General features: G+C 41.8%; 11 protein-coding genes across 11 annotated transcripts; 3 read left to right on the plus strand and 8 right to left on the minus strand.

Moving 5' to 3' along the window:
- Positions 1–195: 195 nt before the first annotated feature.
- Positions 196–2,979, plus strand: FOA43_004277 (uncharacterized protein; the record flags this gene model as incomplete). The annotated part of the gene is made up of 1 exon (XM_038924520.1): positions 196–2,979. The coding sequence occupies one exon, from the start codon at positions 196–198 to the stop codon at positions 2,977–2,979; it is 2,784 nt and encodes a 927-aa protein (XP_038780448.1).
- Positions 2,980–2,981: 2 nt separating this feature from the next.
- On the minus strand, positions 2,982–5,179 carry FOA43_004278 (uncharacterized protein; the record flags this gene model as incomplete). The annotated part of the gene is made up of 3 exons (XM_038924521.1): positions 2,982–3,765; positions 3,822–3,852; positions 4,024–5,179. The coding sequence occupies 3 exons, from the start codon at positions 5,177–5,179 to the stop codon at positions 2,982–2,984; spliced, it is 1,971 nt and encodes a 656-aa protein (XP_038780449.1).
- Positions 5,180–5,642: 463 nt separating this feature from the next.
- On the minus strand, positions 5,643–8,195 carry FOA43_004279 (uncharacterized protein; the record flags this gene model as incomplete). The annotated part of the gene is made up of 2 exons (XM_038924522.1): positions 5,643–7,630; positions 8,087–8,195. The coding sequence occupies 2 exons, from the start codon at positions 8,193–8,195 to the stop codon at positions 5,643–5,645; spliced, it is 2,097 nt and encodes a 698-aa protein (XP_038780450.1).
- A 959-nt stretch (positions 8,196–9,154) lies between these two features.
- On the plus strand, positions 9,155–13,480 carry FOA43_004280 (uncharacterized protein; the record flags this gene model as incomplete). Its single annotated transcript, XM_038924523.1, has 1 exon — positions 9,155–13,480. One exon carries the CDS (start codon positions 9,155–9,157, stop codon positions 13,478–13,480), a length of 4,326 nt encoding a protein of 1,441 aa, XP_038780451.1.
- An 85-nt stretch (positions 13,481–13,565) lies between these two features.
- On the minus strand, positions 13,566–14,699 carry FOA43_004281 (uncharacterized protein; the record flags this gene model as incomplete). Its single annotated transcript, XM_038924524.1, has 2 exons — positions 13,566–14,631; positions 14,695–14,699. The coding sequence occupies 2 exons, from the start codon at positions 14,697–14,699 to the stop codon at positions 13,566–13,568; spliced, it is 1,071 nt and encodes a 356-aa protein (XP_038780452.1).
- A 907-nt stretch (positions 14,700–15,606) lies between these two features.
- FOA43_004282 (uncharacterized protein) lies at positions 15,607–17,655 on the plus strand (the record flags this gene model as incomplete). The annotated part of the gene is made up of 1 exon (XM_038924525.1): positions 15,607–17,655. One exon carries the CDS (start codon positions 15,607–15,609, stop codon positions 17,653–17,655), a length of 2,049 nt encoding a protein of 682 aa, XP_038780453.1.
- Positions 17,656–17,852: 197 nt separating this feature from the next.
- Positions 17,853–20,474, minus strand: FOA43_004283 (uncharacterized protein; the record flags this gene model as incomplete). The annotated part of the gene is made up of 1 exon (XM_038924526.1): positions 17,853–20,474. One exon carries the CDS (start codon positions 20,472–20,474, stop codon positions 17,853–17,855), a length of 2,622 nt encoding a protein of 873 aa, XP_038780454.1.
- A 252-nt stretch (positions 20,475–20,726) lies between these two features.
- Positions 20,727–21,921, minus strand: TYS1 (Tyrosine--tRNA ligase cytoplasmic; the record flags this gene model as incomplete). Its single annotated transcript, XM_038924527.1, has 2 exons — positions 20,727–21,401; positions 21,457–21,921. 2 exons carry the CDS (start codon positions 21,919–21,921, stop codon positions 20,727–20,729), a joined length of 1,140 nt encoding a protein of 379 aa, XP_038780455.1.
- Positions 21,922–22,110: 189 nt separating this feature from the next.
- On the minus strand, positions 22,111–23,319 carry FOA43_004285 (uncharacterized protein; the record flags this gene model as incomplete). Its single annotated transcript, XM_038924528.1, has 1 exon — positions 22,111–23,319. The coding sequence occupies one exon, from the start codon at positions 23,317–23,319 to the stop codon at positions 22,111–22,113; it is 1,209 nt and encodes a 402-aa protein (XP_038780456.1).
- A 314-nt stretch (positions 23,320–23,633) lies between these two features.
- On the minus strand, positions 23,634–24,836 carry FOA43_004286 (uncharacterized protein; the record flags this gene model as incomplete). Its single annotated transcript, XM_038924529.1, has 1 exon — positions 23,634–24,836. One exon carries the CDS (start codon positions 24,834–24,836, stop codon positions 23,634–23,636), a length of 1,203 nt encoding a protein of 400 aa, XP_038780457.1.
- A 375-nt stretch (positions 24,837–25,211) lies between these two features.
- Positions 25,212–26,423, minus strand: FOA43_004287 (uncharacterized protein; the record flags this gene model as incomplete). The annotated part of the gene is made up of 1 exon (XM_038924530.1): positions 25,212–26,423. The coding sequence occupies one exon, from the start codon at positions 26,421–26,423 to the stop codon at positions 25,212–25,214; it is 1,212 nt and encodes a 403-aa protein (XP_038780458.1).
- Positions 26,424–26,557: the final 134 nt, after the last annotated feature.

Consider the following 26,557-nt stretch of genomic DNA (forward strand, 5'->3'; position numbering starts at 1 on the left):
TTTCGATTACTCAAGCCGTGCATTATAGATAACTTGCTGGTGATATCGGATTTCACAGAAGTTGAATCAGCCTTTCATAAATAAGATGGGGAAGATGATTGATGTGGTGGTAATAGAGACGAAGACAGAGAGAGAGACTCTTTTTACCTTTCACTTTCTTTATCAAGTGAATCAAGATTTGTGGCGCATTTGTCCATGACTGTCGATACATTAAGGTGGTGGCTGGTAGTAGTTGCTTTACTGATTGGTTCTACCTTTGCCAGAGACTGTTCAAGGGATGATTTTGTTTGCCGGCCAGGCTATCGTCCACAGGATGGAGGTGACTGTCTGATTCAATCGGACTTGAAGGCTACTATTAGGAATAGTCAGTGTGGCGGTGCAGATGCTGATAGGTATACCATTCCTAACGGGCTAATGCTAAAGTCAGATATTGCATGCACTAAGGATGAGGGTGCTGACTATCTTGAAGATACTGTTGGGGAGTGTCCGAGTGACTCGTTGGCGCTGTCTTTGGATGATGGAGACGATAACCCCGATGAAGAGGAAGGAGATCCCGAAAATTCCAAGGATGGTAAGAACGATGGTAAGGTAAAGATCTCTATTTTCACCTTTAAAGGTAAAGTGAAGAATTACATCTATTTGAAACGAAAGATGGACTCGGCAGCTACAGACGAGACTCTTTTGGCACTCACGACCCAAAATGAGGTGTTTGTCACGCATGATCAGGGTAGTACGTGGGAAGAAGTGTCACCAGATGACGAGTTTCTGGCTATTTATTTGAACGAGTATGATACCGACCATGCATATTTGCTTGCTACTAATGATAAAGTGGTTTATTCGAGTGACAGAGCAGATAATTGGAAGTATTTCCGTACTCCATGTAGTGCTATCCCTGGTGTTGATCCTCTTATCTTCCATCCAACCAGAAGATCATATCTTCTTTGGATTGGTCAGATTGGATGTGATAATCAGTATTCCAAAGCATGTCGAACAGCTGTCTTCATCTCTAAATCTTACGGTAAAAGATGGAAAGAAATCCAAGGACACGTCAAGAGGTGTCAATTTGTCAATGGATTGGGAAGACATGTTGATCCTGATCTGGTTATTTGCCAGAAGGAATCCAACGAGGCTACCAACTATCGTTCGGCTTTGTTGGCATCTTCTGATGACTTCCAGGATACCACTATCACTTTATTGGATAATGTGATTGGATTTGTAGAGCAATCTGGCTTTCTAGTAGCGGCTACGGCTTTGAGTCACGACGAAATGCGTCTTCACGTGTCAGTAGATGGCTTAGACTGGCAGAATGCATTATTTCCTGCTAATTTTCACGTGGAAAAGCAGCAGGCTTACACGATTTTGTCAGGAAGTACCGGTTCGTTATTCGTTCATGTGACTACTAATCCAAGAGAGAATACGGAGTTTGGTTCTCTATTAAAATCCAACAGTGATGGACAATCCTATGTGTTGACTTTGAACGACATCAATAGAGATTCGAATGGATTTGTTGACTTTGAGCAGATGTCTGGTTTGGAAGGTGTTATTATAGTAAATGCGGTTGATAATCCTCGTACTGCTAGACAGGGATCCCGTAAAGTGCTCAAGACTCTGATCACTCATAACGACGGATCTCAATGGACATTATTGAATCCACCTTCTGTTGATTCCGAAGGTAGCAAGTATGCCTGCTTTGGAGAGTCATTGGAAGATTGCAGCTTACATTTGCATGGTTATACAGACAGAGAAGATTCAAGAGATACCTTTTCATCTGGAAGTGCCGTTGGAATGATGATAGGTGTGGGTAATGTGGGTAAAACATTGGAAAACTATTATGATGGAAGCACGTTTTTAACTAAGGATGGTGGTATCACATGGAAAGAAGTCAAAAAAGGTGTATATATGTGGGAGTATGGTGATCAAGGCTCTGTTATTGTTCTTGTCAATGGGAAGGATAACACCAACACCATCTCGTATTCTGTCGATCAAGGTGATACATGGACGGACTTCAAATTCACTGATGAGAAAGTGATGATTCAGGATATATCGACTGTTCCAAGTGATAATTCTCTTGAATTTTTACTATTCACTAGAGTTCCTTTGGCCAGAGGTGATAAGACCAGACTATATCATATTGACTTCTCACAGCTTCTTTCCGAGCCGTGTAGTTTGGATTTGAATCATCCAGATACCGACGATTTCGAGCTTTGGACTCCCCATCATCCATTTCAAGATGGAAACTGCCTCTTTGGACACGAATCTCAGTTTTACAGAAAGATTCCTGGAAGACTTTGCCGTATTGGCAAGAGTTTGCTTCAACCCTACAAGGTGCTTAGAAATTGTACTTGTACCAGAGAGGATTACGAATGCGACTTCAATTACTACAGAGATACTGATGGAATATGCAAATTGGTTCCTGGATACAATCCGCCTAGCCACAAACAGATCTGTGATGCTGAAAATAGTCCTATTGAATACTTTCCCGTTACCGGTTACAGAAAGATTCCATTATCTACGTGTGAAGGAGGTCATCAGTTTGACAGGGCCTCAGAACCGGTCCCGTGCAAGGGTAAGGAAACCGAATTCCACAAGAAGCATCCTGGAACCAGTTGGTTTGTTACAGTAGTGGTTTGGATATTAGGTATGGTTTTCTTCCTTGTGATTGCCCAGTTCTTGTACAAACTCTACGATAACAAGTATGGAGAGATCAGATTAGATGACGGAGGAAACTTTTCTATGGTGGAAAATGAGGGAACTGTATTGGATCAGTTCAAACGACATTTGAGTTCGACCTTCGTTGGCGCCGTGAAATTTGCATCGCAGGTAACTAACTACGTGGGTGACCTTTGGAGAGCGTTTAGAGGTAGAGAACGTCCTGTGATCAGTGCCTACGTTGTTTCCGAGGAAGACATCAGAGATGACCAGCTCTTTGATTCTGCACATGACATTGAATCCAGTTACAACGATGATACTGTAGATTGATATTATTGATGTATTTTCTGCTTCTTAGACGCCGGCTTTTTATAATCTTCATCATCATCTTCATCACTATCTATATCTAACTCTTCACTACTAGAATCAGACTCTTCGTCTTCCCCGTCCTTTCCTATTCCAGGAGCCGCTAATGTGTAATACTCTACAGCCAATGGAAAGATATCCTCGGAAAACATCTCCGCAAGCTGTTCTCCATACCTGAATTCCTTATTATCCTTAAGTCCTGTCCAAGAAAAAAAGGCAAAGAACGATTTCATTCCAACCCGGTAATTCTTCTTCTTTTCGTGAGTCCATTTATGGTCTTTTCGACTCTTCTTGATCAAATTCGGATTGATATCATCAAACTCTTTCGGCCACTCAATCTTAGCATCATGTGATTTGATACTCTCGTAACCGGTGTCAGGGTTCACCTCCGTGTAGAAGTATTTGGTCACAGTTTGGCTATCAATCTCCTTGTTAGGTGACTCAAATGTAAACGTTAGTGCAAACGTCTTTGGGTCCTCGTTTGGACCTTTCTCATCTGCCATCTTCTCAACATATAGGTCCTTAATAAACTCAAGGTATTTCATGTCTTCGGTCTGAATATATTCCTGAAAGTCTTCATGCTGCGCTAAAACTATGTACCAGAACTTTGGGATCTGACGAATTGCCTTTCTTCTTTCTGCGAAGAGAGGCTTGGTTAGTTGCACCCGGTACTTCTGCACCTTCTTGTCAATCTCCTGTTGCTCTTTTTCCACCTTCTGAAGCTCAATAAGAGCCTTTTCCAGAATTATGCTGTAAAATCACGTTAGTAAAAAGTAACAATAGACATAATGAGCATCCCTACTTACTCTGACTCGCCGGAGGGCATCTTGTACATCTCTGATTAGCAATATATATATATAGGAATATGAAAGAGTTCAATAGAAAGATCCACTTTCTAGTGTGCGCGTCGATCGTCTTCTAAAGAATCTATCATGACTGGCCACTTTATGCCACCTTCTAAGTTCTTCAGACCAATGGTACATCCATAGCACAAAGGTTTCTTCTCACCAGCTTCAGTAGACGGCTTTTCCGTGACACTTAGTATGTATTTTTGATAGTTGGCTCTCTCTTCATCAGTCTCAGCAGGAATACCGTCAGTAACAGTCCTATTTTCTAGCCATTCGCCAGGATCTTCCGGGATTATTCCGTCACATAACGAGCATCTCAATGGATCTGAAACACAAGTCTTCCTGGTAAGTTTTGATCCTGCCTTCACCACTGTAGATACTACTTCTGGATATTCTGGTTCCACAGACTCAAAATACTCTTCCACTAGCTCATTAATCGTCTTATTCTTCACGGATTTACCCTTACTCTCTCTAGGTACCACAAACGATGTCAAGTCACATAGTTCAGCATATCTTTTCACCTCTGTCCCTAGCACATCTCTCAATGGATATAACGATTCTATCGATGTTTCTTTGACCATATCACCTCCAAGCTTCTCGGAAATCTTCTCTCCTCTTCCTCTAGCCGTTAACCCTAATACAGACACTGCTAGTTCACTCATAGAGTCGGAAAATACTAAGCACGAACACCTATTTGCAATACAACGTTTAACGATCACATCTTCCTCCAATACCAGAAGAAAATCCTCCTGAAGAGACTTGTCAGTGATCTGGCCAACCATTTCATGTAAACTTCCTACTTTCTGGAGTCCCTTTGCACAAAAACTTGTGTAATTTCTCAGGTAAACCTCTCTGATCTGTGTATTCTTCCTCACCATCTCATCCAAATCGACAATTTCCATTGAAACATGTAATCTCTGCATCTCCTTAGCTCCACCATACTTTTCTTCAAGTTGAGAAACCTTCTCCGTTGTCCACGACAAGCTTTGAAAGCTATTCATCGCCAACACTACCAAATCGAAGCCAATATGTGCTCTCGGACTCATACTAAGTTGTTCATCTAGCCAGTTCAGCAAAATATCCAACAAAACTAATGAAGATGTGGTGAATCTCAATGGAATCATTATTTTTGGAGTTTCTTCCTTGATCCTATCTTCATCCTTACCGTACTTCACCTTAAACTTCTCATCTTTCATCTGCTTCCTCTGTTTGCTCCTAATAAACCTTAAAAAGCATTTCTCACAAAAATGCTCCTTCCTGCTTACCACAACCGTTTCTCTCTCATGGCATCGTCTGCAAATATCATCAGAACCCATAGATGATACTAAGAAGCATCGTCTCAGCTTTTCGCTATAATTCTAAAACAAGGGAGATTCTCACTTTAAAAGGAAAAACTCTGGAATTTGGATGCCATACATCTTTTTTTCCAGTCCTTATTCTTCCATCTAATATGCCGGATTCTGATCAAAATGAACCGAAGAAAGAATCCGTAGATACCAGCTTTGTCAAAGAAGTTGACGGTAAGAAGGTGCTTCGATTCTTCCCGGACAGCCCAGAGAACCATGTGCATGAAGAGATCTTTGCCACGAAAGACCCATCCAAGTTTTACGATCCTTGTGCTTTATCTTCACAGATGGCTGTGAGATGTATGGAAAATCATGACGTAAACTACAAGGAGGTGTGTGGAGAATATTTTAGAGCCTACAGAGAGTGCAAGAAGGAGTGGCTTAAGAAAAGAAGAGAAGGTACCTGGTAATTCATGTATATATATATTTTATGTTACACCAAGCCGAATGAATAGAATCGTCCTAAACAGTTCAAACTACCCTTATTGGTGTTTGTCCTTCCTCCCGTCATTACGTTCCTGTTTGGTTTCATTCTCATAACCTTTCGAGAATCAAACCGGAAGTTGATATTATCATTGAAGTAGCCAATCAACGAGTCCCTGAATTCCGTTTCTCTATTACTGATGCGATCGCGCTGTTGCTGTTGTTGGTGCTGGTGTACTCCTATTTCAGTGGTGGAATTCATCGACTCGAAAAGCGACGGTGTCGTGATTGCCAGTAATAAAAGAAGCTTTTGAACCCTCTGCGTCTCTTCTGGTTTATTCTGATCCATCCAGTACTTCATGCGACTCAAAGGCAGCAGCTTCTTAGGTCCAATAAAAGTCTGGAAAAGCGCATTAAACGATTCATAATCAGAGAATAATTCTCCATCGTTCTCTTCAGAACTCCAGTTGTTCTTATCCAAGTTCCCTGGTATCATATAGAGATCACCAGTAATCCTATTGATACTGACAAGAAGCCTCAATTTCAATTTTTGAGATGGAGAATTCTTATAAAGCTTTCGGGCCAGCACATGTCCCTTGCGGTGATGCAGCTGCCCTCTTGCAATGTTGCGTTCAAAGAGGAGGCTCTCAATACGCCTTGATCGTCCGCTGGACAATTGTATTTCTCTTAATTCATCAGTATTTCCATCTTCGTCTTCCGCCTCAAGATTTTCTTCTTCTTCCTCATCCTCCTCATCTTCCTCTTCATCTTCATAGTATTCCCTATCATCTTCGTTCTCTCTGTCGGACAGGAAATCGTCTCTATAGTCATCTTCATCATCATCCGCGTCCTCATCTTCATCCTTATCCTCGTCCTCCTCTCCCCCAAGCTCCTCTTCACTTCTATATCCTTGGTCTGCTTCATCGCCAAGAGAAAATCTCACTGCAGAGCTGGCAGCATCACTAGAATCATGCCTACAAGAAAAGTTCATACTCGATGCCAGAGGCTTAAGCCATCTTCTTCTCTTGTAAACCATATCGTTGCGGATCTGTAAATCCCTGCAAGGTTCATTGGGATCCTTAAGCAAGTCCTCGAGATCGATTTCTAATTTCAAAAAGATAAAGTTCTTAAGCATAAGGTCAATGCAGTCATTGCAAATCAAGAGGTTTTCAGGATTGTTCACGCATTTTCTCCTGCCATTCGGTGGTGTAGGTGGAGAGGGTGTGTTCATAAATTCGTTGAATGGAGGAATATCAAACCATTTGGCCAGTAACTTATAGGTAGATCCACTGTTTCCACACATATTCTCGATTCTATGGAAAAGAGAAGAATTGGGGAATTTCGTTCTTTGTGGATACCTCAAGTTTGACTGGTGATAAATCCCATGGAGTGACAAATACCCAAGCTTGTCCATATTGAACACACTTGTTTTATCGCCTCTTCGACCAACATACTCTTTCAGAGTTCTATCAAAGCATAGAAAGTTGCGGAGAAGGTTACTGAATATCGAGGATTCGATGCTAATTTTACCGCTTTCTCTACATCTGAGATCGGTATGTATGAAATCAACGACACTTCCAGTAAACGGGATAGTAACACTCTGGGATTCGAAATATCCGCATACTTTCTCGTTGGTGTAGGATATGTCAGAGAATTTCAAATTGAAAGACGTTCCACTGGAATTTTCAATATCATATGTGACGCCAGGTCTCAAGAAGCTGGAAGCTGCTATTTTCTGACGATCGAACGAGTCCTGCTCGTTCATAAAGTCACTCGCAACAATATCCCTGTCCATATCATTATAAGTTCTCTTTGTTCCAACTCCCAAATACTTGTTATAGTACTTGAATGGTTTTCCCACCCTTCTATCGGCTAGCGTCTTGTTCATCAGGCAAAGTAGTCCGTGTTTCTGAATCATTCCAAAGATATCGTGCTTGATATCGTGCTCAGGATGATATCTGAAGAACGAAGTGGACGCTAAATCACCAATTCCGTAATCTGAGAGAAGAATCCGTGGTATTATACTCGTATCGTCAGCATTGGACCATCTGATATGTTCCTCGGCGGGTGAAGTGGTATCCTCAGTATCGTCGCTGTTATCTGAAGGCTCAAGATGGGAATCTATTTGGTTCCTTTGTCTCCATTGGCTCCTTTGGTTCGGTTGGCCCGGTTGGCTCGGTTGGCTCCTTTGGCTTCTTTGGTGCCTTTGATCCGATAGCGGCAAAGGAAGAAAGCCAAATGGAAGATAGCCTCGTAAGACTCTTTGTCTTTCCTCTTCAGAGGCGTCTGATAGATGGATGATTCGATAAACTCGTAAATACCGGTCGAATGAGCGACCTGTTGGTCCAATATTATTGGTTTCCGGGGAATTTGATGAGTCGGCTTGCGAGCTAAAATCAATGGAGTTTCTAGAACCTCTATTTTCGCCTGTTCCAATGGCTCCAGTAGCTCTACTGGCTCTATTAACCGCTCTAACCTCCCTAGTATTCGAACCCCGACGAGTTCTTCGTCTGCGTGACAAATCGATGTGATTCGGCAGTCGCCGATTTCTGTCAACAGGCATTGTAGATAATAAATATGTGGTGGTGAGCCTGTTCGAATCAGGTTAAAGGGGATTTTGCTCCTCAGGGGAGTTGCTGGTATTTATGCATTATGTGCTCTATTTATGCAGTGCTTATGCACCATTTATGCACCATTTATGCACCATTTATGCACCATCTATACAACTTATGTAACGTTTATTCAGCGCTGATGCAATTTATGCAACATTTATGCAGCACTCCTGCAACACTCATGCAACACTTATGCAACACTAGTTTCATTCTTGTTAACAGGACAGCTCCTGCTTAGGGTTCCATCCATCCATCCACCCATCTCACCTGCTGAGACTCCAGATTCTATATGCTTTCTATCTCTTCTACCTCGAAAAATTTTTCTACTCATTACTCGTTTTCCCATACTAATTAGTCCATAGTAATTGATCTCTTATTTTGGACTTTCGGTTTTGGGTTTTTCTTCGTCCCTTTCTTTTACTTGTATATTCCAGAGTTCAAATAGGTTTTCCATCCTAGTTATTCAAGAAACAGGTACTTGTGAACCCTTCACGTTCTTTGTTGTCCTGCACAAAGTTAGCTTATTTTATTTCTCTGTTGCCATTTGCTTTTTCAATCAATTGAAAGAGTTTCTACCAAGATCCCTTATCTGAGTTATCGGTCTTGTTGTCACAAAAGGGGACTTTTCGTATTGTTTATTACAACAATTGACCTCTATCGGTATCACTATTTCTGACTGTTTGGCTGATTATTTGTTTGCCGTCATCCCTTTGTTGTTTGTCTCTTGTATAGATTAATCTCACTGGAGTTACAAGGGTACTAAATTGACTTAGTCTTGTCAGTTTTCGATTTTTTCGATCTTTTGTTCTTATCACAGATACTTTCATTGCTTTAGTTGTTCATCAATTCTGCTTTCAACTGATACAGCTGTCCTGAATATCAATTGCCCTCCAACTACTTGTTGTGAATCATGTCTATAGACCTTAAAGAAGAGGCCGAAAATCATCCGGAGCTTTACGGATTACGTCGATCAACCAGATCAAGAAGGTCCGTTCAAACTTTTGAAGAATCTGACGAAGATGATGAGCCTAGAAAGAGGCGCCGTCACAGAGATGCTGATATGGATTTTCTCAGTGATGAATATGATACTACTGGTGGTGCTGATGACGATAATGATGATGATGATGACGATCATAAAGGTGATTTTGATGACAACGATTTTATTCCCGATGGTACCAATCATCATCACAAGTCAAGAAGGAGAAGCAAACAGAAAAAAATCGTCAGAAAGAGACCGAAAGGAAGGTCTGCGTATAGTGGTGATGATGATGATGATGATGATGGTAATAATAATAGCGATGGTCTCATCATTCCGATTCGTTTTTCTACAAGAAACAACAAAAAAGTTGTCAATTATGCCATGGATAATGAAGGTGAGGAAACGGAGTTTTTGATGAGTGATGCTGATGAAGGTACTGAGAGTTATTCGACCGAGCCAGAGTATGAAGCTATAGGTATTGATTTGGTAGTTGATCATAGACCCATTGGATATCGGAGCAGAGAATCCGATGAAGAGGAATCGATGTCTAAGGAGGAATTGGATGCCAAGAAGAATGCGATTAAACATGGTAATTCAAGGAAGGACTTTGAATATTTGATCAAATGGAGTGATACATCGCATCTTCATAACACATGGGAAACATATCAAGGTCTCAACAATAGAAGACTGAGAGGTTTAAAAAGACTTGATAACTACATTAATACGTTTATCATTCAGGATAGAGAGATTCGAAATGATCCATACGTAACACGGGAAGACATTGAGAAGATGGACATAGAGGCTGATACTCGAAGAGAGAATTTTGCAGAATATAAGAAAGTGGAGAGAATCATCACCAGTGAAAGAGTAACTTTAGACAATGGTGAATCTGAGCTTCGCTATTTTGTGAAATGGCGAAGATTGAACTATGATGAGTGTACGTGGGAATCTTCTTCCGAGATTGCCGAAATAGCCCCTGAGGAAGTTACCAACTTCCAATCCAGGCAAAATTCAAGAATTCTTCCCAGCTATTCTGCATCCTACGGTTCTCATCGACCAAGATTCGAGAAACTAACTAGTCAGCCGCTCTATGTTAAGAACGGTGAATTGAGAGACTTCCAGCTTACTGGTTTGAACTGGATGGCATATCTTTGGTCCAGAAATGAGAACGGCATATTAGCCGATGAGATGGGGTTGGGTAAAACTGTTCAAACGGTTGCATTCATATCATGGTTGATCTATGCAAGAAGACAGAATGGCCCTCATTTGGTGGTTGTTCCTTTGTCCACTGTTCCATCGTGGCAGGAAACGTTTGAGCAGTGGTCCCCAGATGTTAATGTCATCTACTACATGGGTAATACCAAAGCTAGGAAAACTATAAGAGACTATGAATTCTTTGGCGGTAGTAAGAAAAAGGCCAAGTTTAACGTTCTATTGACAACGTATGAATACATATTGAAGGACAGAGCAGATTTGGGTGCATTTAAATGGCAGTATATGGCCGTCGATGAGGCCCATCGATTAAAGAATGCCGAGAGCTCTCTTTATGAGATTATGATGGAATTCAAGGTTGCCAATAGGTTGCTTATTACCGGTACTCCTTTGCAGAACAATTTGAAGGAGTTAGCAGCACTTTGCAACTTTTTATCGCCTGGTAAGTTTGATATTGACGAGAACATTGACTTTGATGCCCCTGGAAAGGAATCGGAGGACGCCATCAAGAAGCTCCAGATGAGTATCAAACCATATATTTTGAGAAGATTGAAGAAGGATGTAGAGAGTTCGTTACCTGGTAAGACTGAAAGGATATTGAGAGTCGAGCTTTCGGATATTCAAACTGACTATTACAAGAATATCTTAACCAAGAATTATACTGCGTTGAGAGAAGGTGCCAATGGTTCTCAATTTTCTTTGTTGAACATTGTTGCAGAATTGAAAAAGGCTTCAAACCATCCATATTTGTTTGATGGTGTCGAAGATAGAGTGCTAGCGCAAACTGGTTCCAGCTCCAGAGAAAACATTTTCAGGGGTCTTATTATGACTTCGGGAAAAATGGTTTTACTTGATCAGTTATTGAATAAGCTGAAGAGGGATGGGCATAGGGTGCTAATATTCTCCCAAATGGTGAGGATGTTAGACATTATTGGAGACTATCTTTCTTTGAAAGGATTGAATTTTCAAAGATTGGATGGTACTATACCGTCTCATAAGAGAAGAGTGGCAATCGATCATTTCAATGCTGAAGGCTCGAAGGATTTCTTGTTTTTATTATCCACCAGGGCTGGTGGTTTAGGAATCAATTTGATGACTGCCGATACTGTGATTATTTTTGATTCCGACTGGAACCCCCAAGCGGATTTGCAGGCTATGGCTAGAGCTCACCGAATTGGCCAAAAAAAGCATGTTAACGTCTACAGATTTGTTTCCAAGGACACTATAGAAGAGCAAGTGTTGGAAAGGGCCAGAAAGAAGATGATCTTAGAGTATGCTATAATATCTCTTGGTATCACTGATCAGAAGAAGGCCAAGAACGAGCCATCTTCAGGTGAATTGAGTGAGATTTTGAAGTTTGGTGCTGATAACATGTTTAAGAAGAACGACAATCAAAAGAAGTTGGAGAATCTCGACTTGGAAGAAGTGTTGAACCATGCAGAGGATCATGATACGACACCGGACCTAGGAGAATCGAATTTAGGAAGTGAGGATTTCTTGAAACAGTTTGAAGTTACCGACTATAAGGCGAACGTTGATTGGGATGATATTATTCCGGAGGAAGAGTTGAAGAAGATTAAAGAAGAAGAGGCCAAGAAAAGAGAGGACGAATTTTTACAGGAACAAATCGAGATGGCTAAAGGCAGGTCCGCAACCCTCAAAAAGCCAAATTACACTGATTCAGAGGCTGAAGATTCTGAAACTTCCACCAGAAAGCGGAAATTGGATATGAATAAACTTACTGAGTCGCAAGTGAGAAGTGTATACAGGGCTCTTTTGAAGTTTGGAGATATTAGAGTGAAGATGAACGAGCTTATAGCCAACGGTATGCTTCCAAACAAGAATCCTAAACTTTTACGAAAGTGCTATGAGGATATGATGAGCACCAGTGAAAGATTGGTTAATGAGTATGAGGAAAAGAAGGATAAAGAGTTGAAGAATCTTCAAGTGGAGGTTCAAGAAGAAAGGATCAAGAATTCTCAGCTTCCTCCACTTGAAGAGGGACAGCGCCATCCTACGCCCGCCTCGCAGGCATATAATGCCAAGCGCAGAGAGAGAAGAGCTGTCTTGTTTGACTATATGGGAGTAAGAAATCTTAATGCAGAAACGATTATTCAGAGACCCGAAGAGCTGAAGCTTCTTGGAACAGTCGTTCCTAATGATGATCCGATGAGATTCAGATTCAAAACGGAGCCAAAGCCCGTTCATGGTTGGTCCTGCGAATGGACTACAAGAGACGATACAATGCTCATGATTGGTGTATACAAATTTGGATATGGATCGTGGATTCAGATTCGTGATGACCCAATCTTGAAATTACAGAACAAAATCTTCTTGGAAGGTGCTCCTGCCGGAGCGTCCAAAGAGGAGAAGGCCAAATACAACAAGAGTCCCGGTTCTGTGCATTTGGTTAGGCGTACTGAGTATTTACTCGGATTGCTAAAAGAAGAATTGAACTCTCCTTCTCTTCCTGAAAGAGAGAATGGTTTGGATGGTCGTACGATAAAGCCTAGACCAAGAAAGACTGTTCGGAAATCGTCAACTCCGGAAACCGAATCTATTAGGAGCACGCCAAAGCCTCCGCCGTCGTCGTCATCTGCATCTACCACATCTGGGTCATCTGGGTCATCTGCCTCTACATTACGCCCAAATACGAAAAAATCTCTCGCCCCTAGATCGAAGCCGAACCGTTCGATTATTTCTAGACCGTCCAAGAGTTCCAAATCTGCTATTCCTGCAAGAGCTAGAAGACGTTCCGTTCACCCTCTATTGAAGCCTGTGGAAAGGGATCTTAAAGTATGGGAAACAGGCAGAGGTAGTTTGGATAAGCATGAGTGGACATTGAGATTAAAATCTGCATTGCTTCATATTGGAACCCACATTGAAAAAGAATCTAGGGCCAACCTTCGTCTGAATCGTGAACTGTGGGAGAATGCCAAAGAGTTTTGGCCTAAGCCTGGTGTGCCGGCTAGACTGATCAGGAAGATGTATATTAAAAAGTCTCAGCAGCTGAAGGAGCAAATAGCCGAGCATAGAATGCATTGAGTGCATATGTAACCTTTTCTTACCTTTATTTCGTTTTACAACAATAATGATAATAATAAATTGATTAAAGAAGCAAAGGAGTAAGCTAGCTGCTGTTCGAATACTTGCATTCATTGATAACCATAAAGTAGTTGATATGTTTGGAGGAAACTTCTTTCTTGGCCAGGGCAGCTTCCCATTCTCGTTTTCGGATAAACTCTTTTACCACTTTGGAAAGGTCTGCAAGATTTTGCACTTCATGAAGGTAACTCCATTTACCCTTTACCTTCAAGCGGGAATTGCTAATCTTAATTTCGCATCCAGCATGAGTAAATCCCATTCCTATCAACGGTGCCAAAGGTACAACATCACCTTTATTTGTGACCCTGCTAAAAGAATTAATTGGTAATTTATCCGCCCCACCTTTCAAGGTCTTAACTAACGACTTGGTATTAAAAATTTGATCCACCCAGGAAGTAAACCTTGAGTCGCCTATTTTGGGTCCAGCTAGAGTCACCAAAATAACATCTAGATCCATTAATCTTAGTTCTATGGCAGCAAGAAGAGCTAATGCTGCTCCTAAGGAATGTCCAGTGACTCTAAAGCTGTAATCTGGCTTTTCTTTATGCAATTTCAGAAGTACTGGGAACGCTTCCTCCATAAAATAGTTGGTAGCTCCATAGAAACCAGCATGAACTTTGCAGTGACTGCAAGCAAACGATTTCTTATTGATTCCTTTGGAAACAGTATAGGGATGATATTTTTGATAAGAGATAGAAAAGTCAATTGTCCATTCATTTTTTGTAGTGGTTCCTTTGAAGGCCACCACAAACTCCTTATTTGTATCATCCCGGACTATCAGGCCACTTATTTCTGACTGAAATTGATATACTATAGATCTTCCTTCTTCACCATCAAAGCAGGCAGAAATTGAACAGGACTGCTTTAATTCACCGTTTTTGAGATTATCTCGAGGAATGCAGTAAGTTATTGCACAATACTCAGCAGCCTGAACAAGTTCATGTGCCACGTTAGCATCGGTCAAGGTGAAGAAGTTTTCCACCAGGTCGTTATCTTGTTCTTCTTGTTCTTCTTGTTCTTCCTGTTCTTCCTGTTCTTCCTGTTCTTCTTGTTCTTCCTGTTCTTCTCGTTCTTTTCTGCTCTCAATACTACTGTTATCACTTTTTGCGTATGTTGCTAGAATAAAACTGGTCAGGTAAAGGAGTGGTAATAACTTCATCGCCAAACGAAAATGACGAAGGTCAATGAAAGTAGATAGTTGGTCAGAGAGGCGAATTGTTTACATATGTCAGTAACATTATATACATTTTATTTCTTCTGGCACTGAAAAGAAACAGCATCCAGAACACTTCTTGTTTTACTGAATACCAGATAATTAGTGTTCTTTGGGAAGGATTTTCATAATTATTTCCTAATCGGGAAATACATCCTACATATAATATTTTTTGAGGTATGAATTAAGATTCACTACACCACTCTCCTCTCCAAAAGAATCACTTTTCTACTCTAAATTATCTGTAAATGGTTTCAACCTCTGTTTTTGTACCACGTAAATGATACAGTAAATAACAGCAGACAACAGTGGAGAAGGGCAGGTAACAGTAGATAACAAAGCGTGTAGTGGCTCACCTCTAGATAGTAGCACTAGTAGAGCTGCTTATGGAGCATGGATGTATTCTCTTCGAATAACGTTTTCTTTCATGTCTTCATTTCTTCACACCTTCACTCCTTCATTTCTTCACTTCTTCACTTCTTAACTTCTTCATTTCTTCAATTTTTCAATTTTTCAATCGCAAATTTTTTTTTTTCATCTCCTCCTTGAAAAAAATTTTGCTTCGATTTTTTTTCAATTTCTTTTTATGATTTTTTTTTTGATTTTTTTTTTTCGCTGAACAAAATCGAATCGATTGACTTCCTTTTCGTGCACTTTTGTGTCTCTTTCCGACTCTCTTACTTTGATCTCTTCTTTCTTTACCCTTTCTTATTTCTATCCAAAGACTTTATTACCAGCTTTTTGTTCTACAAAAGAGGGAAAAAGAGTTAAAAGGGAGAAAAAAACTATAAAAAGGTCCATTTGAAGGGAAAAAACCAAAAAAAATCAAAAAATCATTGAAAAAAACCACATCATGTCTTCTGTTGATGTTAATGAATTAACCGCAGCAACTGAGAAGTTGTCTGTCGAAGATACCAAGGAAAAGGAGGAAACTAAGGTGGAAACTCCTACCAAGGCCGAAGAAGAAGAAGAGTCGTCTTCTAAATCTGAGTCTAAGGATTCTACCAAATCTGGTGAGTCTGAGACTGCCATTGCCTCCTTGTACGTTGGTGATTTGGATCCAACCGTCACCGAGTCGGATCTTTACGAGGTTTTCTCAAGAGTTGGACAGGTGTCGTCTATTCGTGTGTGCCGTGATGCTGTTTCCAAGCGTTCTTTATGCTATGCTTATGTCAACTATCAGAAGCATGAGGATGCTGAGAAAGCTATGGATGATCTGGCCTTTAGTGACATTAAGGGCAAGCAGTGCCGTATCATGTGGTCTCAAAGAGATCCTTCTATGAGGAGAAATGGTACCGGTAACATTTTCATCAAGAACTTGCATCCTGCCATTGACAATAAGACTTTGTATGACACTTTCTCTGCCTTTGGTAGGATTCTTTCGTGCAAGATCGCTACCGACGTGAATGGAAACTCTAAGGGTTTCGGATTTGTGCATTACGAGGATTCTGAGAGTGCCGATGCCGCCATTGAGAATGTCAACGGTATGCTATTGAACGATTTGGAAGTGTATGTTGCTCATCATATTCCAAGAAAGGATCGTCAATCCAAGACTGAAGGTCCAGCCAAGAACTTCACCAATGTCTATGTCAAGAACTTTAGCACTGAATGGTCTGAGCAGGAATTATCTGCTATGTTCGAAGAATACGGAACGGTCACTTCCACCTACATGGCTCGTGATCCTGAAGGAAAGTCTCGTGGATTTGGTTTCGTTAACTTCGAGAACCATGAAGATGCTGCCAAGGCTGTAGAGAATCTCAACGCTAAGGACTTTGACGGTAAGGTCCTCTACGTTGGACGTGCCCAGAAGAAAGGAGAAAGACAGGAATCTCTGAAGCACCAATGGGAGCAAGCTCGTCAAGAGCGTCTCAACAAGTACCAAGGAATCAACTTGTTTGTCAAGAACTTGGACGACAGCGTGGATGATGTCAAATTGGAGGAGGAGTTTACTCCTTACGGCTCCATCACATCTGCCAAGGTTATGGTTGATGACACTGGTAAGTCCAGAGGTTTCGGTTTTGTCTGCTTTACCAAACCAGAAGAGGCTACTCGTGCCATTAACGAAATGCATCAACGTATGGTGGCCGGTAAGCCATTGTACGTTGCCCTTGCTCAGCGTAAGGAGGTTCGTCGCAACCAACTGAACCAGCAATTCCAACAGCGTAACCAGATGCGTCTGCAGCAGGCAGCTGTTCAAGGAGGAATGGGTCAATTTGTTGCTCCAATGTTCTATGGCCAAAATGCCGGCTTCATGCCTCCTATGCCGGCTGGTGTTCGTGGTGCCCCATTTGCTAATGCCGCTGCTCCTCAGCTGATGATGCAACAGGGTGCTCCTCGTCCAGGTCAAGGTGTTCCAGTTTCCCCAAATCAGTTCCGTGTTGGTCCTAATGGCCAACCTGTTCCAATGTATGTTCAGCCGATGTTTAATGACTACCAGCAACAACAGCAACAACAGCAACAACAACAACAACAGCAGAGATACTATCAGAGGGGATCGCACGGTAATAACGGCAATGTTCCCCAGAAGAAGGGTGACAAACCAGAAGACCAGATTCCTGGTGCCGATGCTGCCGCTATTGCTGCTGCAGCTGCCGTTCCAGCTCCTACTGGTGCTAATCTGGCTGAGGTTTTGCCTCAGCTTGCTCCAGAGCAACAGAAGAGAGTTCTTGGTGAGGAATTGTACGCTAAGATCCAGTCTACTGGTAAAGCTACAGAGAAGGAAGCCGTTGGTAAAATCACTGGTATGATGTTGTCCATGGACAACCAACAGATCTTGGACATGTTGAAGGATGATGACTTGTTCAATGCCCAGTTGGATCAGGCTTTGGCTGCTTATGAGAACTACAGAAAGGGTCCTGAGGCTTCCGCTGAAGTTTCTGCTTCTGCTGCAGGTTCTGCTTGAGTTTAAAGCTTAATGTAAACCTATCGGTTCTTTTTCTTTATTTGGTCCGCTTCTTTTTTAATGTTCCTGGAAAGGTAGATAAACTCAGAAATGCTGATATATGCTGCCAGGTTCTTGCTTGTTTTTCCCTTTTTTGTGATCGTTTAGCAGTAATAAATGGTTATATACATTTTTTTTTAGTATTGAGTAGACTATTATTACTCATCATCGGCATTTCGGTTGGATAGCTGGTCAAACTCCTCGCCTACATCGTTGGTGAGCCATGCTGCCTGGTTCGTAATATCTCTCCAGAGTGCTGCATCCTCCGTGTTCGAGTCTACCATCTTCTCGAGACTAGGCACATTTTCTATTTCTCCTAAAGATGATATTAGGTTGGGTGAAAAAATAGGATTATGTGCATCTCCTGAAGGTGAAGAGACACCATTTTGAGTCCAGTGAGATGACGGTCCAGATCCAGGACCAGTAAATTGTGACTTTTCTGCAGATTCTACAGCCTGTGGAGTGCTATCTGGCAGTCCAAATATCTGGCTTACGATAGGACTCTGCTTCCCGCTGTGTGTAGTAGTCAAGTCAGAAGGTTGTGGAGTAGGCATAAAAGAGGAAATGGCCGTCAGTTCATGCGGTTGTTTCTGTGAAGATGGTTTGAGGGAGACAAAGTCATTGGAGCTGTCCCGCAAAGAATTTAATGCAGAATCAGGAGCAATCACATGGTCAGAGTGTTTCTGAATGAGTCCCTTCATGGCACCGTGAAAATCTAAGATGGTAAGAAGTCTAAGGATTTGAGCTCTACGCAAAGTAGCAGGATGGTTTCCCAAATTACGCATCTTCGTGAAAATAGTGAGGGCATGATCAAGATGCTGTAAAGTAGCCGCATGGACGCCGAATGTCGAATTGAATAGAATAAGAGCGACTGTCGATGTGAAAAGATATTCACGATCCATGTATCCAAACATGGCAATCATATTATCTGGCAGTAAAGCCCATAAGGAACGAATAGTGTTGATGGAAGCCTGGAAAGAGGCATTGAGAAGAGTAAGAATAACGGAAGAGTATTTGGATAAATCAACAAACTGCCCATGCCGCGATTTCAGATTGAGCATGACAAAGTGGAAGAGAAGCGGCCTGACAGCCAGGTTGACTCCTTGAAAATACTCCGTCATAAGATTGACAACTAGTCTGCTGATCTGAAGATCCGATGCAGAAAAGTCGCAGTTGATGTAGTCAGGGAGATCGCGCTTCCAGTGCAGAAGGCTCGTCACCAATTCGTGAACCACGGGCAAGATATTCGAGGAAGGATGACGCGTATAGAGTTTTCTCAAGATTCGGGTGTTAATCTGAGTGATTTTGACACAGTTACGAATGAACTCTGCCTCTGGGAACACATAGTTCTCGCAGCCCTTGCACGGATTAGACATATCAAAATCGTCCGGAAGTTCGGTGGAGATATCATCATCCGTCAAAGATAAGGGAAGACCGGCCTTAGAGGCAAGCATCCGCTCATACATATAAACGGTCCACCAAAGTCTTCTTCTGTGCTCTAATTCGTATCTATTGAGCGTATCCCTGCCGGCGTCTACATGAAGGCCAAGTATTAGAGAGGCACGCAGAGCAAGACCAAAATAGAAGTATGAAGCCACCGTGCAATCGGCTACTTGAAGATAGAATGCATACAATAAGAGAACTTCGATACCACCTTCGCGAGCGCAGTTATCTATTGCACCACTGGCAAACAAGCCAGTAAAGAGCTCACTGGCCTGGTTAAAGAAGCCAGAACCAGGGAGCTTGGTAGTGTTCGAACCAAAAGAATCGGATTCGATCTTCTGCCTCTTATTTGGCCGGAGCTTTTCAGAAAGTTTGTATCCATTCAAGTCGTTAGCAGTACCTAAATACATCTCTCCAATGGCAAATATGAGCAGAACTTTACAAAACCAAATGGTCTCTAAAGTGGATTCGCTTTCCAAAGAATCAGATGAAGTGGAAGTGCCATAGTCAGGTTTAAATTGTTTGCTAGGATCTTCATTGTACACCCTTCTAAGGCCCTCTTTGACCAATCCCTCGTTGAAAAAGTAGAAGCATCCATCGTTGTAGGAGATAAACGAATCAACAAGTAGCATAGCATAGCTATAGCTGGGTAGGGTGAAGTTGACATCAATTCCAGGACGTGTATGAGTCTTCCCTAGCATAATCCTATAGGCATTACCTTCACGTTCAAGTATAGTTTCCGCTCCAGAGCCTGCTGCTAAAGCGCCACGATCAATTCCTGTCACAAGTCGATTGATCTCCAATCCAAAAAGTGTCATAGAAGATGATCCTATGTATATACGTTCTCCTGTACGTGAATGAATGAGTCTTCCATACTCATCCAAGAATGGAGGGATCACCTCTGACCTGGTATCGTTTTCGGTGTTCAAACTGTCGTTCTCGATAGTAAATTCTGGTCTCATTTCTCCTCCTTGAGCAGCCACGGCCGCTCTGAGTAAGTCGTCACCTGTGGACTTCTTCTGAATCGAATCTAGGCCCCGGTCGTCTTTCTTAGTGGCGTTGCGAAGGCTGGCATTCTCGATCTTCAAACGAAGGATTTCTTCGTGCAGACGATTTAAATATTTCATAGAGATCACCACCTTCTTTTCTCCTTCAACATATTCGCACTTTGACCCAGACTGCTTGCATTTAGAGCAAGGAGGTCCTGTTCCATCGCATTTGATGTGTCTCTTCCGACATCTTATGCATGCAATAATTGACCTTCTCTTGCCTCCTCCCACAGGAAGAACCGGAATATTTGCCTGTTCCCTTTCTATAGGTTCTATCCTTTCTGTCATCTAAAATCCTGGTTCTATAATTGCAAGTGTTCTGTTTGTTCTGCCTGTTCTGTCTGTTCTGTCTGTTCTGTCTGTTCTGCCTGTTCTGTCTGTTCTGCCTGTTCTTCCTGCCTTCGTTCATACTCGTTCTAGCAGTTTACCTATACAAGAACTTAGAACAAACTACTTGAGGAAGATCATCATCTCCCCAGTCTTCGCGAAAATCTCGGTCTTTTAAATTCAAAGCTTTTAAACGGTTTTTTACACAGCTCCTCAGTTAGATATCTTTGTCTCCTGCAATTTCTTGGTCAATTCATCTTGTTCCTTATCGTCCTTCTTTCCTGGGTATTTGGTACCCCTGTTCTTTTGCTTTTTAGCCTTTTTACCCTTTTTATCTGCATTTGTTGGGTAACCCCTGGCCTCGGCCTCTTGGAACTCTGGAGATGCCTCGAAGTCCTTAATTATGGGTTCCAACATCTGATTAATACCGTCAGAAACACCCGATTTTAAGTCCACTGGCGATAACTTCTCCTCTTTAAATGCTGTCTTCAAATCCTCAAAACTATGAAATGTGATTGGACCTCCGTATTTCTCCGGTCTGTCAATGAAGAACTTGAACTCTCCTTCGTGCTTAAGTTCGTGAATAGGAGCAAGAACGTATCTGACAAATGAAAGTAATCCGTTCTCCTCGACGTTACCAGGAGCACAAAATGCACTGTTAATCTTCTTCCTCACCTGCTTTGGTTTCTCTAGGACGTCGACCTTAGAATTAGCGTCCGAAGATGACATTTTACCACCTTGTCCCAATCCAGGCACCATAGGATTCATTAAATGTGCTCTCTTCTTGTAGCCCAAAGATTCGATGGTCTCCTCGGCCAAGACAAAGATCTTTCTCTGATCAACACCCCCAAATTGTGCATCCACACCAAGGTAATGTTCATCCAACACCTGCATCAATGGATAGATCAATCCAGAGAGAAGAGGGTTGGCAACCTGCTCTCACAACATCGGCTCCAGCTCTCTTGGCCTCATTCTGGGACACAATATTGGCGAGCTTGAATAGATCCAGAGTGTATTCTGGAGTCAATTGGTATGAAGAACCGACGACAAACTTCAACTTTTCAATTGGAACACCGATAGAGGTAAGCAATGATTTGACAAGAAGCTCGTAGAACTTGGCACGGTATTGAACTACCTCCAACGGTGCCTTCATGTTATCCAAAAAGGCATGTAAATCAGCCAATAAAATCGTCACTTGGCAACCAGCTTTCAAGAAGTAGGCGAGTTGGATCATAGGCACAAAGTATCCACAATGTGGCTTACCTGTTGGAGCAGTGCCCCAATAGATATTGAGGGGTCTCTTTTTCTCATTGAGAATCTCCTTAATGATCTGGGGATTTAGAACTTCCTGAAGATCTTTTGTGATCAACTCGTATTTTTTTTCTGGATCCTCTAAAATATTCGACATGATGCTCTAATCAATCAAGTAACTTAAACTTAAACTTAAACCTTTAAATGAATATCTGTATTTATTGTAGTTAGTCATTTTTCATTTCGTCATTTTTCATCCGAGGTCAAAAAAATTTTATATATCAGAGTGAAAAATTAGTGGTGTACAAAGTTTCTTTAGGGACTTAAAGGATTATCAATAATTATATCAGACCAATGCTTTTGGAGTGGCATTGGAGATTTCACTATCCTGGGCGATGCTCTTTTCTCCGTATACTGGCCACGTAATATAACCCCAGTTAGAAGGGCCACTGTAGAAAGTGCTCCTATCATAGGGAGTAAGAGGGTAGCCATTTTTGAGTCTATTGACCAAATCTGGATTCGATGTATAGAATCTCGATGCGCCAATTAAGGTTCTATCGTCACCGTCGACAAAATTCTTTAATTCGGTGTAGTTCTCATCGTGAAGAAGGTTTCCGGCTCTGATAATGACACCTTTCCAGATCTCATTAACCCAGGAAGAATCCGGAGTGAGAAGTTCTTTTGATGCAGAATCTGCAGATATTCTTGGTTCAATAAATGAAACATAAGCAATCTTCTTACCTCCCTTGGCTCTTCTCTCAAGTTCACTGAGAAGGTAGCCGTAATTAACTACCGGGTTAGTCTTGGTATCAATACTTTGACCACCCATGAAACGAGAGTAAGGAGATATTCTAACAGCAACTCGCTCAAATCCGACCTCTTTTGCTATAGAATCAAGAGTTTCAAGCACAAATCTAGATCTATTTTCGATGCTTCCACCATACTCGTCAGTTCTTTGGTTCGATTCTTCCTGTAAGAACTGGTTCATAAGACCCATGTTTGCGGCATGGATCTCTACAATGTCAAATTTAGCAATCTCAATGGCCTTCTTAGCTGCATCCACAAATCGCTTTGTAGCATCGTGAATTTCATCAACTGTCAAAGCACGAAGTGGATTACCGCATCCTTCAGCAACCTTTCTGCTTTCCTCGTTGAAATATATGGCAGAAGGAGCAACAAAGGGAATATTTTGGGCCTTCAAAACTTGTGGTAAAGCTGATCTACCAAGTTCTGTAATTTGAAGACATACTTTGGAGCCGTTTTCATGAATAGCTTCAACAATTTTCTTCCATCCTTGAACCTGTTCTTCGGTCTCCAAAACAGGAATTCCAGGAATAGTTGCTGCTACTTTGCCAGTAAATGTAGTTTCCACAATTATCAAACCACCATTGTCTTTGGCTCTTTGAGAATAATATTCCAACATAGAGTCTGTAGCAACATTGTCATCTACGCAACGTATACGAGTACTAGGAGCAAAGACGAGTCTATTTTTTAGCACCACGTTACCAACTTTGATTTCTTTGAATAGTTTGGTATTGGAAAGAGCAGCGGGCATTTTTTGTATCAAATGTTGTATCAAATATTGTATCAAATATTGTGATCCTTTCTATTAAGAAGCGTCAAATATTGTGAAGAAGCATCGAATATCGTGGTCCTTTTTATTCTTTTCAAAAGAGGAAATTAATTATTAAGCTCTTCCGGATGAATGTGCTTAACTCCGCTTTTCTCCGATTGAAGGGCTGAGTGAGCTGAGCTGTGCTTCACCATACTGTTAAGCCGCTGCATCCGAAGGATCCCTTCAGTTCCGTTTTTTTTATGCCGAGATAGTGCCGAAATATTATTACTTAGGATCTTATATACTGACCGTCTCTAGGCCAATGGCTTGGGTTTAGCTCTTGCCAACTCACTGTCCTCAGATAGATTATCTTCGCCATACTTTCCAAACGTTATGTAACCGTAGTTGCATTGGGCGTAGAACTTACTTCTGTCGTAATAAGTAAGAGGATAGCCGTTCTTGAGCCTATTGGCCAAATCTGGATTCGATGTATAGAATCTTGATGCACCAATTAGTGTTCTATCGTCTTCATCAATATATTTTCTGGCAACCGTGTAACCCTCATCATGTAGTAAAGCACCTGCTCTTATAAGGACACCCTTCCAGATCTCGTTGACCCAAGCAGTGTTCAACTTGGCGGCTTCTGGGCTATTCTCCCCACCTGCAACTCTTGGCTCTACAAATGAAACGTATGCCAATCTATTACCCTCTTTGGCCCTTCTTTCTAGCTCGCTTAGCACGTAGCCGTAGACTACAATTGGATCAATCTTCGCATCAACACTTTGACCACCTTGGAACCGTGCATACGGTGAGAGTCTTATTGCAACGTGCTTAGCCCCGACAGCCTTGATCAAAGCATCAACCACCTCCAAAATAAATCTAGCTCTATTTTCAATACTTCCACCATATTCATCAGTTCTCTTGTTAGAAACCTCGTTCAAAAACTGATCTGGAAGATACATATGAGCAGCATGTAGCTCAACGAAATCAATCTTGGCCTCGTCTACGGCCCTTTTAGCTGCTGCTGCGTACTCTTTGATCATCGAGTGAATCTCGTCAACACTCAATGCTTTAATAGGATTTTCGGCTTCTAAAGCTTTCTTTTCGCTATCCTTATCCATGTACAAAGCGGAGGCTCCAATTAACGGTAAATTGTGCTCTTTTAATGTCTTAGCATCGCCCGCTCTTCCTAAATTCCAGAGTTGCATCGAAATATAAGAACCCTTGTCATGAACAGCTTTGGCCACCTGTTTCCAGGATGACACCTGTCTTGCTGTCTTAAGGACCGGAGTATTTTTGTAAAGACCAAACTCCAGTGATGGGAATGTGGCCTCCGTAATAAGAAGTCCACCATTATCCTCAGCACGCTGCTCATAATACTTGAGTACCGAGTCAGTAGCCACAAAATCATCTGTGTTCCTGAACCTTGTGGTTGGAACGTAAGCGAGACGATTTTTCAACAAAACATCACCCACCTTAATGGGCTCGAATAACCTTGAGTTGGCAAGTCCTGACATTCTAAGTTATAGAATATGTTCTACTGAAACCTCTAAAAGATGATCCGAACCACCGTCTATTTATATGAGTCTGCTTACTAATATCGTATATATACATACTAACGCCGTGTCAAAACGTGTGAATTAGCGGGTGAACAAAAGAAAGCATTTCACGTTACACCGGCGACTGTTTTAGGCATCCTGTGGCTATCCATACTAAATCTCTAAATCATTTTTTCTAGGACTCAAGCACCAAACGAAAGGAGGAAGGATATCACACAACTATAAATTTAGTAATCAACCGAAGAGTGTGGTACGAATTCTAGATCCTTCGAAGTCCCACTCATGGTGCTTAAAAGACCAAAGAGCCATGGTATTCATTATATAACTAAGGATTCAAGCAAGTGGCTGAGGTATGGCCTTGGCAACCTCTGAGTTCTCGTCTAGCGGCCTCTCTGAATATTTAGCCCAGGTTAAATATCCGGCATTGGACATGGGGATATAGAAGCTTGGTCTATCGTAATGGGTCAACGGATAGCCATTTCTAAGTCTGTCTAGAAGATCTGGGTTCGAAGTGTAGTATCTAGAAGCTCCAATAAGTGTTCTATCGTCCCCGTCGACATACTTCTTTAGTAGAGTATAGTCTTCATCTCTAAGTAAAGCACCCGACCTAATTATGATGCCCTTCCAGATCTCGTTGACCCAAGCAGTGTTCAACTTGGCGGCTTCTGGGCTATTCTCCCCACCTGCAACTCTTGGCTCTACAAATGAAACGTATGCCAATCTATTACCCTCTTTGGCCCTTCTTTCTAGCTCGCTTAGCACGTAGCCGTAGACTACAATTGGATTAATCTTCGCATCAACACTTTGACCACCTTGGAACCGTGCATAAGGTGAGAGTCTTATTGCAACGTGATCGGCACCAACAGCGTCAATCAACGCATCCACAACTTCTAGCGTGAACCTGGCTCGGTTCTCAATACTGCCACCATACTCATCAGTTCTCTTATTGGAGCACTCGTTCAAAAACTCATCCAAGAGATACATATGAGCAGCGTGGATCTCTACAAAGTCGAATTTAGCGATATTAACTGCCCTTTTAGCGGCGGCAGCATATTCCTTGACCATGGCATGAATTCCATCGATAGTCAACGGCTTGATAGGGTTTCCTGCTTCAAATGCAGCCTTTTTACTTTGCTCATCAAAGTACCAAGCAGAAGGTGCAATCAATGGTAGGCCGTGCTTCTTCAACTGCGCGGCATCTGCCGTGTTTCCCAAATTCCAAAGCTGAAGAGACATGGCAGCACCTTTATCGTGAACAGCCTTAACAATCTTTCTCCAGGCTTCAACTTGCCTGTCCGTTTTTATCATTGGCGCATAGTCATAGATACCAAATTCCGGTGCTGGAAATGTGGCCTCGGCAATAAGTAAGCCACCGTCATTGCATTCTGCTCTCTGCTCGTAATACTTGAGCATCGAATCAGTAGCGACTAAATCATCGGTATTCCGAATACGAGTGGTAGGTGGATGCACGAGCCTATTATTAAGGTTCACCGAACCAACCTTGATTGGTTTAAAAAGATTAGTATTCGCAAGAGCTTCCGGCATTTCTTAAATAATACTACTAGCTAGACAAATCAACTTTCTGTACGTTCTGTTAAAGTTTCACTCCTTTATATATGTCTGGGAAAAGTTCAAGTGGATGGAGTTCTGGGAAAATGAATTACTAATCCGAAACGTGG

Source organism: Brettanomyces nanus, chromosome 4 (genome assembly GCF_011074865.1).
Source record: "Brettanomyces nanus chromosome 4, complete sequence".
Classification (NCBI taxonomy): domain Eukaryota; kingdom Fungi; phylum Ascomycota; class Pichiomycetes; order Pichiales; family Pichiaceae; genus Brettanomyces; species Brettanomyces nanus.